This window comes from Hemiscyllium ocellatum, unplaced genomic scaffold (assembly GCF_020745735.1).
Source record: "Hemiscyllium ocellatum isolate sHemOce1 unplaced genomic scaffold, sHemOce1.pat.X.cur. scaffold_518_pat_ctg1, whole genome shotgun sequence".
In the NCBI taxonomy this organism is placed as follows: Eukaryota; Metazoa; Chordata; class Chondrichthyes; order Orectolobiformes; family Hemiscylliidae; genus Hemiscyllium; species Hemiscyllium ocellatum.
The window spans coordinates 126563-139671 of NW_026869095.1; the positions used below are offsets into that span (position 1 = coordinate 126563).

Sequence of the window (13109 nt, forward strand, 5' to 3'; positions counted from 1 at the left end):
CCTATGACCCACTATTCCTCTATTCCTGAGATGCTGCCTAACCTGCTGTGCTTTGACCAGCAACACATTTGCAGCTGAGCCCTGTCTCTATGACCCACTATGTGGCAGCGCCCTGTCTGTCTCTATGGCCCACTATTTGGCTGAGCCCTGTCTGTCTCTATAGCCCACTATGTGGCAGCGCCCTGTCTGTCCCTATGGCCCACTATGTGGCAGCGCCCTGTCTGTCCCTATGGCCCACTATGTGGCTGAGCCCTGTCTGTCCCTATGGCCCACTATGTGGCTGAGCCCTGTCTGTCCCTATGGCCCACTATGTGGCAGCGCCCTGTCTGTCCCTATGGCCCACTATGTGGCAGCGCCCTGTCAGTCTCTATGGCCCACTATGTGGCAGCGCCCTGTCAGTCTCTATGGCCCACTATGTGGCTGAGCCCTGTCTGTTCCTATGGCCCACTATGTGGCCGAGCCCTGTCTGTCCCTATGACCCACCATGTGGCCGAGCCCTGTCTGTCCCTATGACCCACTATGTGGCCGAGCCCTGTCTGTCCCTATGGCCCACTATGTGGCAGCGCCCTGTCAGTCCCTATGGCCCACTATGTGGCAGAGCCCTGTCAGTCCCTATGGCCCACTATGTGGCAGCGCCCTGTCAGTCCCTATGGCCCACTATGTGGCAGAGCCCTGTCAGTCCCTATGGCCCACTATGTGGCAGAGCCCTGTATGTCCCTATGGCCCACTATGTGGCAGAGCTGCGGTTGCCCGGATGTGTCGCTCCGCCGGGGACCTGTTCATGGCGGCCGCTCCCGTCGGCGGCGGCTGCTGCTGCTGTGGCTCCCGCTGCACGGCCAAGCCGCGATCCTGGTAGAAGTGGCAGAGGAAGACCCAGACGCTGACCGTCTCCAGCCAGAAGGCGACGAAAAGGAACCAAACGGCAGAGAGAAGCAGCAGCTCGCAAACCATGATGGCGGCGTCTTCCTCCTCCCTTCTCCCTCCAGGTAGGGAGGAACTGCGCCTGCTCCTGAGGCCGGCGGCCGGCACCGCCCGTCGCGCCTGCGCCGCAGCCGGGAGGGCTCTCGCGGCTGCACTACGCCTGCGCCCTCTCTTCTCCCAACGTCGACTTCCCTCGCTACGCATGCGCACTGCTGAGGCTGCCGTCAATGAGGCGGTGGTGGAAGAGGGGGAAAGGGTGAGAACGGCGCGCCTGCGCAGTAGCTACAAGGATGGCCAAGGGAGGAAAGCAGTTGTCCCTGGGAAAGGTAAGATGCCTCTTGGGATTTACCTTTCCCCTCCTCACGGGGACGATGGTTAGATTCTCTCTCTTGTTGGAGACGGTAACCCCCAGGATGTTGATAGTGGGGGGAGGGGGATTCAGTGATGGTAACGCCATTGAACGTCAAGGGGGCGATGGTTAGATTCTCTCTCTTGTTGGAGACGGTAACCCCCAGGATGTTGATAGTGGGGGGAGGGGGGATTCAGCGATGGTAACGCCATTGAACGTCAAGGGGGCGATGGTTAGATTCTCTCTCTTGTTGGTGACGGTAACCCCCAGGATGTTGATAGTGAGGGGAGGGGGATTCAGTGATGGTAACACCATTGAACGTCAAGGGGGCGATGGTTAGATTCTCTCTCTTGTTGGAGACGGTAACCCCCAGGATGTTGATAGTGGGGGGGAGGGGGGATTCAGTGATGGTAACGCCATTGAACGTCAAGGGGGCGATGGTTAGATTCTCTCTCTTGTTGGAGACGGTAACCCCCAGGATGTTGATAGTAGGGGGAGGGGGGATTCAGTGATGGTAACACCATTGAACGTCAAGGGGGCGATGGTTAGATTTTCTCTCTCTTGTTGAAGATGGTAACCCCCAGGATGTTGATAGTGGGGGTGGGAGGGAATTCAGTGATGGTAACACCATTGAACGTCAAGTGGGCGATGGTTAGATTCTCTCTCTTGTTGGAGACAGTAACCCCCAGGATGTTGATAGTGGGGGTGGGGGGGAATTCAGTGATGGTAACACCATTGAACATCAAGTCAGCAATGGTTAGATTCTCTCTCAATGGTAACCCCCAGGTCTTTGATCATCCGAGTTTCACTGAAAATAGAGCCATTGAACGTTATGGTGGTAATGATTAGATTCTCTCTCAATGGTAACCCCGAGATGTCGATAGTGGGGGCGAATTCAGTAACACCATTGAGCATCCAGGGGGTGATGGCTAGATCCTCTCTCAATGGTAACCCCCAGGATGTTGGTGGTGGGGGTGGGGATTCACTATCGCCATTGACGTCAAGGGGATGATAGTTAAATTCTCTTTCTGGAGACGGGGGCGATGGTTAGATTCTGTCTGTTGGAGACAGGAACCCCTAGGATATTGATAGTGGGGGGGGGGGGGAAGGGGTGGATTCAGTGGTGGTAACACCATAGAACGTCAAGGGGACGATGGTTAGATTCTCTCTCTCCTGTTGGAGACGGTAACCCCCAGGAGGTTGATAGTGGGGGGGGGGGGATTCAGTGATGGTAACGTCATCGAACATCAAGGGAGCGATGGTTAGATTCTCTCTCTTGTTGGAGACGGTAACCCCCAGGAGGTTGATAGTGGGGGAGGGGATTCAGTGATGGTAACACCATTGAACGTCAAGGGGGCGATGGTTAGATTCTCTCTCTTGTTGGTGACGGTAACCCCCAGGATGTTGATAGTCGGGGGAGGGGGATTCAGTGATGGTAACGCCATTGAACGTCAAGGGGGCGATGGTTAGATTCTCTCTCATCGATGATTGGCATCAAGTCACGCAGAATGTTAAACTTTTAAATTTCTTCTTTATCCTTTTCTATTGAGTTCTGAAGATTCTTTACCAAGATTTCTGTACGTAAAATGGCGCCTGGACAATAAAACCTAAATCCAAATCATCTTTCCTGCATTTCCTCCCTGCCTTGAGCTGTTAGAATTTTGTTAGGTTTTTGTCAGACTCGTACAGTTTCTTGTTGATTTATCTGAACTCCAGAGAAAACTCCCAAGTATTTGGAAAAGCAACGACCGATTAGGAGCAGTCAACAAGGCTTTTCGTGGTGTGGGAAACCGCGTCTCACGAACTTGCTGCGTTGTTTTGAAGAAGTAACAAAGGGGATTGATGAGGGCAGAAGGGGAGACGTGACCCATATGGACTTCAGGGATAGGGGTTGAGGTACAGAGTAAGGCTCCCTCTGCATTGTCCACCACTTCCAGGGATAGGGGATTAGATACAGAGTAAAGCTCCGTCTACACCGTCCCCCACTCCCAGGGACAGGGGATTAGATACAGAGTAAAGCTCCCTCTACACTGTCCCCCACTCCCAGGGACAGGGGGTTAGATACAGAGTAAACCTCCCTCTACACTGTCCCCCACTCCCAGGGACGGGGTTTAGGTACAGAGTAAAGCTCCCTCTACACTGTCCCATACTCCCAGGGACAGGGGGTTAGATACAGAGTAAAGCTCTCTCTACACTTTCCCCCACTCCCAGGGACAGGGGGTTAGATACAGAGTAAACCTCCCTCTACACCGTCCCCACTCCCAGGGACAGGGGGTTAGATACAGAGTAAACCTCCCTCTACACCGTCCCCCACTCCCAGGGACAGGGGGTTAGATACAGAGTAAAGCTCCCTCTACACTGTCCCCCCACTCCCACGGACAGGGGGTTATATACAGGGTAAAGCTCCCTCTACACTGTCCCCCACTCCCAGGGACGGGGGTTAGATACAGGGTAAAGCTCCCTCTACACTGTCCCCCACTGCCAGGGACTGGGGGTTAGATACAGAGTAAAGTTCCCTCTACACTGTCCCCCACTCCAGGGACAGGGGGTTAGATACAGAGTCAAGCTCCCTCTACACTGTCCCCTACTCCTAGGGACAGGGGGTTAGATACAGAGTAAACCTCTATCTACACTGTCCGCCACTCCCAGGGACAGGGGGTTAGATACAGAGTAAAGCTCTCTCTACACTGTCCGCCACTCCCAGGGACAGGGGGTTAGATACAGAGTAAAGCTCTCTCTACACTGTCCCCCACTCCCAGGGACAGGGGGTTAGATACAGAGTCAAGCTGCCTCTACACTGTCCCCCACTCCTAGGGACGGGGGGGGTGAGATACAGAGTAAAGCTTCCTCTACACCGTCCCGAGTCTGAGGCTGGGGACCAGGCCAAGTGCCAGCAGCTGCCAGGCTCCCACGGCCTTGAAGCTGTGTCTCACCAACCCCCACCCCCTGCACCCGGGGACAGCGAGCGCCTATATAGGCCAGTGGCACGAGCCAGGTTGCCGCAGAGAAAGGATGGCTCCCCTGCTGCAGCTGGCTCTGACCTTCTGGCTGGCCCTGGGGGCGGTGGCGCAGTGCCCGGAGCCCAGCGCCCTGCGGGACGTGGACGGGGTGCGGGTGTGCGCCCGCCTGTACGAGGACAGCGACGTGCTCTATGACCGCTGCTGTGGTGGGGGCTACATGGACATCCAGAGCCCGGCCGACGTGCCCAGCATCGAGCGCTTCTGGAACGACCGGGTCTCCTCGCTGGTGGTGGGGCCCCGCTGCGAGCTGACCGTGTGGAACAAACGCAACAAGCGCGGGTACCGACGCAAGTTCCGCACCGGCGTCCAGTACCGGCTGGAGGAGGTGGGCAAGGGGCTGTTCGGAAACTGGGACAACTCCATCACGTCCTACTACTGCGTGTGCAACTGAGGAACGGTTCCCCCCCTCCTCTCCCCTCGTCCTCCCCTTTGCCGGCACAAACCCCAATCAATCCCGCACCCCCATGATGACGGGAAGGTCGGGGGTGGGGTGGGGGTGGTGGTCAACCCCCTATCTCCCTCTTCAAAGCATCACCTTTCCCGTTTTCCTCCCCCCCTTCCCTGTAGGGGAACGGTTTTGGGGGGAGGGCGCGAGATGGGGTACGTCCACCGTCATGCCCCTTCCCCACCCACCCTCCTCCCCCTGCCCGCACCAACGAAGCAGACGAGGAAGGACCAGGAACGCGTTGTGCGGCGGATGCGGTTTACGTGGACTAACATCATGGTGTGCAACAGCGCCTCCTCCCTCCTCTGCTGGAGAGTGCGAGCGGAACAGAGGTGTTGGGAACGGAGAGGGGGTGTGGAGGGAGGGGCAGTGGGGGGTGGAGTGAAATTCTGGAGGACACACCCTCCCCCCCACTCCCCACCCACCTGATGACCGACGGAGAGAGAGAGAGAGAGAGGACGCAACGTTAAATGGACGGTCCGGGTGGGGTGAGGGGAGGTCGCGACCTTTAACCCCGTACCTCCTCCCTCCTCCCCCCATACCCCTCTCGGGTGCGGCCTCTGTGATCTCGATAAATTGCCTCTGAATAAAGTTTTGAGCATCGATTCTGTGTGTGTGTGTGTGTGTGTGAGTCTCATTCAAGGGTGGATCACCTCCTCGCACCCAGCCCTCCCTCGCACCACCCCCAACCCCTCTCGCACCACCCCCAACCCCCCTCGCACCACCCCCAACCCCTCCTTTCCCCTCAATCCCTCGCTCTCGACAGCCTCCTTCCCCAGTCCTTCAGCTCAACGCATGGTTGCTCCATCCTCCTCCTCCAGTCTGTTACACAGGAACAGGAGGCTATTCAGCCCCTCCTGCTCTTCCAGCCTGTCACACAGGAACAGGAGGAGGTCTGCTCGCTGTTCTTCAGCCTCTGCCTGCATTGAGCAAAGGCAGTTCGTTGACCCTCACCCCCCCCCCCCGTCTCCGTCACGATGAGGAATATCATGCTGCCCGCTCAGGTCTTGAACCTGAGGCCCCCGGGGATGGGTAGGGTCAGTGCAACCACGCCAACTACGTTTCTCCCCCCCCTGACCCCCACCCCACCCCCAGGGGCTGGGTGCCTGGAAGTCTCAGCAAGCGGCTTGGCTGAATTTCCCAGCATGCCTTGTGGCAGCTCTGAGGCGGCCATTGCTGCAGCCTGGTCACCTGACCACACCGGCCCCAGCCCCCCCCCTCCACCACCCTCCGGTTCCGGACTGTGCCCGTCGAGTCGAAAGGTCCCGGGTTCAGCACGGAGTGCCCCCCCGCCCAGCGATTCCGCCCCCCCTCTACCCTCCACAGAGCCTCGGAGAGGCTCAAACGTGGGGTGTGGTCTGACCGGACACTGACTCTGTCATATACACCCATCGGCTGTGCTGACCAGATCTCCCAAATCGAACTGGGACCCATCTCCCCCTAAACCCTTCCTATCCATGACCCCCTCCTCTATCCTTTTAAATGTTGTCATTGTACCAGCCCCCACCACTTCCTCTGGCAGCTCGGTCCACACGTGCACCACCCTCTGGGGGGAAAAGTTAACCATCGGGTCCCTTTCCCCTCTCACCTTAAACCAACGACCCTCTAGTTCAGGGCTCCCCCACCCCAGGGGGAAAAGACCTTGTCTGTTTACCCTATCCATGTCCCCCCCCTCATGATTTTATTATCCTCTAGTACTGGACTTCCGTGGATTGGCCATGCTAAACTGTCCTGTAGTGCCCAGGGATGTGCAGGTTAGGATGGGATTGGCCGTGCTAAATTGTCCCTGTAGTGCCCAGGGATGAGCGGGTTAGGGTGGATTGGCTGTGCTAAATTGTCCCCGTAGTGCCCAGGGATGTGCAGGGTAGGGTGGGATTGGCCGTGCTAAATTGTCCCTGTAGTGCCCAGGGATGTGCAGGTTAGGGTGGATTGGCCGTGCCAAATTGTCTCCGTAGTGCCCAGGGATGTGCAGGTTAGGGTGGATTGGCCGTGCCAAATTATCCCTGTAGTGCCCAGGGATGTGCAAGTTAGGGTGGATTGGCCGTGCTAAATTATCCCTGTAGTGCCCAGAGATGTGCAGATTAGGGTGGATAGGCTGTGCTAAATTGACTCCGTAGTGCCCAGGGATGTGTAGGTTAAGGTGGATTGGCCATGCTAAATTGTCCCATAGTGCCCAGTGATGTGCAGGTTAGGGTGGATTGGCCGTGTTAAATTGTTCCCGTAGTGCCCAGGGATGTGCAGGTCAGGGTGGATTGGCCGTGCTAAATTGTCCCATAGTGCCCAGGGATGTGCAGGCTAGGGTGGATTGGCCGTGCTAAATTGTCCCCTAAGTGCCCAGGGTTGTGCAGGTTAGGGTGGATTGGCCATGCTAAATTGTCCCCGTAGTGCCCAGGGATGTGCGGGTTAGGGTGGATTGGCCGTGCTAAATTGTCCCCGTAGTGCCCAGGGATGTGCAGGTTAGGGTGGATTGGCCGTGCTAAATCGTCCCCGAAGTGCCCAGGGATTTGCTGGTTAGGGTGGGATTGGCCATGCTAAATTGTCCCCGTAGTGCCCAGGGATGTGCAGGTTAGAGTGGATTGGCCGTGATAAATTGTCCCCACAGTGCCCAGGGATGTACACGTTAGGGCGGATTGGCCGTGCTAAATTGTCCCATAGTGCCCAGGGATGTGCAGGCTAGGGTGGATTGGCCGTGCTAAATTGTCCCCGTAGTGCCCAGGGATGTGCAGGTTAGGGTGGATTGTCCATGCTAAATTGTCCCCGAAGTGCCCAGGGATGTGCAGGTTAGGGTGGGATTGGCCATGCTAAATTGTCCCCTGTAGTGCCCAGGGATGTGCAGGTTAGGGTGAATTGGCCATGCTAAATCGTCCCGTAGTGCCCACGGATGTGCAGGTTAGGGTGGATTGGCCGTGCTAAATTGTCCCTGTAGTGCCCAGGGATGTGTAGGTTAGGGTGGATTGGCCGTGCTAAATTGTCCCTGTAGTGCCCAGGGATGTGTAGGTTAGGGTGGGATTGGCCATACTAAATTATCTCCGTAGTGCCCAGGGATGTGCAGGTTAGGGTGGATTGGCCGTGCTAAATTGTTCCCGTAGTGCCCAGTGATGTGCAGGTTAGGGTGGATTGGCCGTGCTAAATTGTCCCCGTAGTGCCCAGGGATGTGCAGGTTAGGGTGGATTGGCCGTACTAAATTATCCCCGTAGTGCCCAGGGATGCACAGGTTAGGGTGGATGGGCCGTGCTAAATTGTCCCCGTAGTGCCCAGGGATGTGCAGGTTAGGGTGGATTGGCCGTGCTAAATTGTCCCCGTAGTGCCCAGGGATGTGCAGGTTAAGGTGGATTGGCCGTGCTAAATTGTTCCCGTAGTGCCCAGGGATGTGCAGGTCAGGGTGGATTGGCTGTGCTAAATTGTCCCATAGTGCCCAGGGATGTGCAGGCTAGGGTGGATTGGCCGTGCTAAATTGTCCCCTAAGTGCCCAGGGTTGTGCAGGTTAGGGTGGATTGGCCGTGCTAAATTGTCCCCATAGTGCCCAGGGATGTACAGGTCAGGGTGGATAGGCTGTGCTAAATTGTCCCGTAGTGCCCAGGGATGTGCAGGCTAGGGTGGATTGGCCGTGCTAAATTGTCACCGTAGTGCCCAGGGATGTGCTGTTTAGGGTGGATTGTCCATGCTAAATTGTCCCCGAAGTGCCCAGGGATGTGCAGGTTAGGGTGGGATTGGCCATGCTAAATTGTCCCCACAGTGCCCAGGGATGTGCAGGTTGGGGTGAATTGGCCATGCTAAATCGTCCCCGTAGTGCCCAGTGATGTGCAGGTTAGGGTGGATTGGCCGTGCTAAATTGTCCCTGTAGTGCCCAGGGATGTGTAGGTTAGGGTGGATTGGCCGTGCTAAATTGTCCCTGTAGTGCCCAGGGATGTGTAGGTTAGGGTGGGACTGGCCGTACTAAATTATCCCCGTAGTATCCAGGGATGTGCAGGTTAGGGTGGATTGGCCGTGCTAAATTGTTCCCGTAGTGCCCAGTGATGTGCAGGTTAGGGTGGATTGGCCGTGCTAAATTGTCCCCGTAGTGCCAGGGATGTGCAGGTTAGGGTGGATTGGCCGTACTAAATTATCCCCGTAGTGCCCAGGGATGCACAGGTTAGGGTGGATGGGCCGTGCTAAATTGTCCCCGTAGTGCCCAGGGATGTGCAGGTTAGGGTGGATTGGCCGTGCTAAATTGTCCCCGTAGTGCCCAGGTATGTGCAGGTTAAGGTGGATTGGCCGTGCTAAATTGTTCCCGTAGTGCCCAGGGATGTGCAGGTCAGGGTGGATTGGCTGTGTTAAATTGTCCCCGTAGTGCCCAGGGATGTGCAGGCTAGGGTGGATTGGCCGTGCTAAATTGTCCCCTAAGTGCCCAGGGTTGTGCAGGTTAGGGTGGATTGGCCGTGCTAAATTGTCCCCATAGTGCCCAGGGATGTACAGGTCAGGGTGGATAGGCTGTGCTAAATTGTCCCCGTAGTGCCCAGGGATGTGCAGGTTAGGGTGGATTGGCCGTGCTAAATTGTCCCCGTAGTGCCCAGGGATGTGCAGGTTAGGGTGGATTGGCTGTACTAAATTGTGTTTGTAGTGCCCAGGGATGTGCAGGTTAGGGTGGATTGACTGTGCTAAATTGTCCCTGTAGTGCCCAGGGATGTGCAGGTTAGGGTGGATTGGCCGTGCTAAATTCTCCATGAAATGCCCAGAGATGTGCAGGTTAGGGTGGATTGGCCGTGCTAAATTGTCCCCGTAGTGCCCAGGGATGTGCAGGTTAGGGCGGATTGGCCGTGCTGAATTGTCCCATAGTGCCGAGGGATATGCAGGTTAGGGTGGATTGGCCGTGCTAAATTGTCCCGTAGTGCCCAGGGATGTGCAGGTTAGAGTGGATCGGCCATGTTAAATTGTCCCCGTAGTGCCCAGGGATGTGCAGGTTAGGGTGGATTGGCTGTGCTGAATTGTCCCATAGTGCTCAGCGATGTGCAGGTTAGGGTGGGATTGGCCGTGCTAAATTGTCCCCGTAGTGCCCAGGGATGTGCAGGTTAGGGTGGATTGGCCGTGCTAAATTGTCCCGTAGTGCCCAAGGATGTGCAGGTTAGAGTGGATTGGCCGTGCTAAATTGTTCCCGTAGTGCCCAGGGATGTGCAGGTTAGGGTGGATTGGCCGTGCTAAATTGTCCTGTAGTGCCCGGGGATGTGCAGGTTAGAGTGGATTGGCCGTGATAAATTGTCCCATAGTGCCCAGGGATGTGCAGGCTAGGGTGGATTGTCCGTGCTAAATTGTCCCTGTAGTGCCCAGGGATGTGCAGGTTAGGGTGGATTGGCCGTGCTGAATTGTCCCCGTAGTGCCCAGGGATATGCAGGTTAGGGTGGATTGGCCGTGCTGAATTGTCCCCGTAGTGCCAGGGATGTGCAGGTTAGGGTGGATTGGCCGTGCTAAATTGTCCCCGTAGTGCCCAGGGATGTGCAGGTTAGGGTGGATTGGCCGTGCTAAATTGTCCCATAGTGCCCAGTGATGTGCAGGTTAGGGTGGATTGGCCGTGTTAAATTGTTCCCGTAGTGCCCAGGGATGTGCAGGCTAGGGTGGATTGGCCGTGCTAAATTGTCCCCTAAGTGCCCAGGGTTGTGCAGGTTAGGGGGGATTGTCCATGCTAAATTGTCCCCGTAGTGCTCAGGGATGTGCAGGTTAGGGTGGGATTGGCCATGCTAAATTGTCCCCGTAGTGCCCAGGGATGTGCAGGTTATAGTGGATTGGCCGTGCTAAATTGTCCCGTAGTGCCCAGGGATGTGCAGGTTAGGGTGGATTGGCCGTGCTAAATTGTCCCTGTAGTGCCCAGGGTTGTGTAGGTTTAGGGTGGATTGGCCGTGCTACATTGTCCCCGTAGTGCCGGGGGATGTCCACGTTAGGGCGGATTGGCCGTGCTAAATTGTCCCACAGTGCCCAGGGATGTGCAGGCTAGGGTGGATTGGCCGTGCTAAATTGTCACCGTAGTGCCCAGGGATGTGCAGGTTAGGGTGGATTGGCCGTGCTAAATTGTCCCGTAGTGCCAGGGATGTGCAGGTTAGGGTGGGATTGGCCGTGCTAAATTGTCCCCGTAGTGTCCAGGGATGTGCAGGTTGGGGTGAATTGGCCGTGCTAAATTGTCCCCGTAGTGCCCAGGGATGTGCAGGTTAGGGTGGATTGGCCGTGCTAAATCGTCCCGTAGTGCCCACGGATGTGCAGTTTAAGGTGGATTGGCCGTGCTAAATTGTCCCCACAGTGCCCAGGGATGTGCAGGTTGGGGTGAATTGGCCATGCTAAATCGTCCCGTAGTGCCCACGGATGTGCAGTTTAGGGTGGATTGGCCGTGCTAAATTGTCCCTGTAGTGCCCAGGGATGTGTAGGTTAGGGTGGATTGGCCGTGCTAAATTGTCCCTGTAGTGCCCAGGGATGTGTAGGTTAGGGTGGGATTGGCCGTACTAAATTATCCCCGTAGTGCCCAGGGATGTGCAGGTTAGGGTGGATTGGCCGTGCTAAATTGTTCCCGTAGTGCCCAGTGATGTGCAGGTTAGGGTGGATTGGCCGTGCTAAATTGTCCCGTAGTGCCCAGGGATGTGCAGGTTAGGGTGGATTGGCCGTACTAAATTATCCCCGTAGTGCCCAGGGATGCACAGGTTAGGGTGGATGGCCGTGCTAAATTGTCCCCGTAGTGCCCAGGGATGTGCAGGTTAGGGTGGATTGGCCGTGCTAAATTGTCCCCGTAGTGCCCAGGGATGTGCAGGTTAAGGTGGATTGGCCGTGCTAAATTGTTCCCGTAGTGCCCAGGGATGTGCAGGTCAGGGTGGATTGGCTGTGCTAAATTGTCCCATAGTGCCCAGGGATGTGCAGGCTAGGGTGGATTGGCCGTGCTAAATTGTCCCCTAAGTGCCCAGGGATGTGCAGGTTAGGGTGGATTGGCCGTGCTAAATTGTCCCCATAGTGCCCAGGGATGTACAGGTCAGGGTGGATAGGCTGTGCTAAATTGTCCCTGTAGTGCCCAGGGATGTGCAGGTTAGGGTGGATTGGCCGTGATCAATTGTCCCCGTAGTGCCCAGGGATGTGCAGGTTAGGGTGGATTGGCTGTACTAAATTGTGTTTGTAGTGCCCAGGGATGTGCAGGTTAGGGTGGATTGACTGTGCTAAATTGTCCCTGTAGTGCCAGGGATGTGCAGGTTAGGGTGGATTGGCCGTGCTAAATTCTCCATGAAGTGCCCAGAGATGTGCAGGTTAGGGTGCATTGGCCATGCAAAATTGCCCCTCTTGTGCCCAGGGATGTGCAGGTTAGGGTTGATTGGCCATGCTAAATTGTCCCGTAGTGCCCAGGGATGTGCAGGTTAGGGCGGATTGGCCGTGCTGAATTGTCCCATAGTGCCGAGGGATATGCAGGTTAGGGTGGATTGGCCGTGCTAAATTGTTCCCGTAGTGCCCAGGGATGTGCAGGTTAGGGTGGATTGGCCGTGCTAAATTGTCCCCGTAGTGCCCAGTAATGTGCAGGTTAGGGTGGATTGGCTGTGCTAAATTGTCCTGTTGTGCCCAGGGATGTGCAGGTTAGGGTGGATTGGCCGTGCTAAATTGTCCCATAGTGCTCAGGGATATGCAGGTTAGGGTGGGATTGACCGTGCTAAATTGTCCCCGTAGTGCCCAGGGATGTGCAGGTTAGGGTGGATTGGCCGTGCTAAATTGTCCCCGTAGTGCCCAAGGATGTGCAGGTTAGGGTGGATTGGCCGTGCTAAATTGTTCCCGTAGTGCCCAAGGATGTGCAGGTTAGAGTGGATTGGCCGTGCTAAATTGTTCCCGTAGTGCCCAGGGATGTGCAGGTTAGGGTGGATTGGCCGTGCTAAATTGTCCTGTAGTGCCCGGGGATGTGCAGGTTAGAGTGGATTGGCCGTGATAAATTGTCCCATAGTGCCCAGGGATGTGCAGGCTAGGGTGGATTGGCCGTGCTAAATTGTCCCTGTAGTGCCCAGGGATGTGCAGGTTAGGGTGGATTGGCCATGCAAAATTGCCCCTGTTGTGCCCAGGGATGTGCAGGTTAGGGTGGATTGGCCGTGCTGAATTGTCCCATAGTGCCCAGGGATATGCAGGTTAGGGTGGATTGGCCGTGCTAAATTGTCCCCGTAGTGCCCAGGGATGTGCAGGTTAGGGTGGATTGGCCGTGCTAAATTGTCCCATAGTGCCCAGTGATGTGCAGGTTAGGGTGGATTGGCCGTGTTAAATTGTTCCCGTAGTGCCCAGGGATGTGCAGGCTAGGGTGGATTGGCCGTGCTAAATTGTCCCCTAAGTGCCCAGGGTTGTGCAGGTTAGGGTGGATTGTCCATGCTAAATTGTCCCCGTAGTGCTCAGGGATGTG

General features: G+C 56.2%; 1 protein-coding gene across 1 annotated transcript; it reads left to right on the plus strand.

Annotated features, from left to right (window-relative positions):
* The first annotated feature begins 1123 nt into the window (after nucleotides 1–1123).
* On the plus strand, nucleotides 1124–4681 carry LOC132813891 (syncollin-like). The gene is made up of 2 exons (XM_060823283.1): nucleotides 1124–1247; nucleotides 4233–4681. Exons 1-2 carry the CDS (start codon nucleotides 1124–1126, stop codon nucleotides 4679–4681), a joined length of 573 nt encoding a protein of 190 aa, XP_060679266.1.
* The last annotated feature ends 8428 nt before the right edge of the window (nucleotides 4682–13109 follow it).

Bases quoted from the DNA above. Each gene is read 5' to 3' on its own strand.
- LOC132813891 (XM_060823283.1), top strand. From the start codon at position 1,124: ATGCGCACTGCTGAGGCTGCCGTCAATGAGGCGGTGGTGGAAGAGGGG. The intron at 1,248-4,232 runs GTAAGATGCCTC...ACCCGGGGACAG, and splicing joins AGCAGTTGTCCCTGGGAAAG to CGAGCGCCTATATAGGCCAG.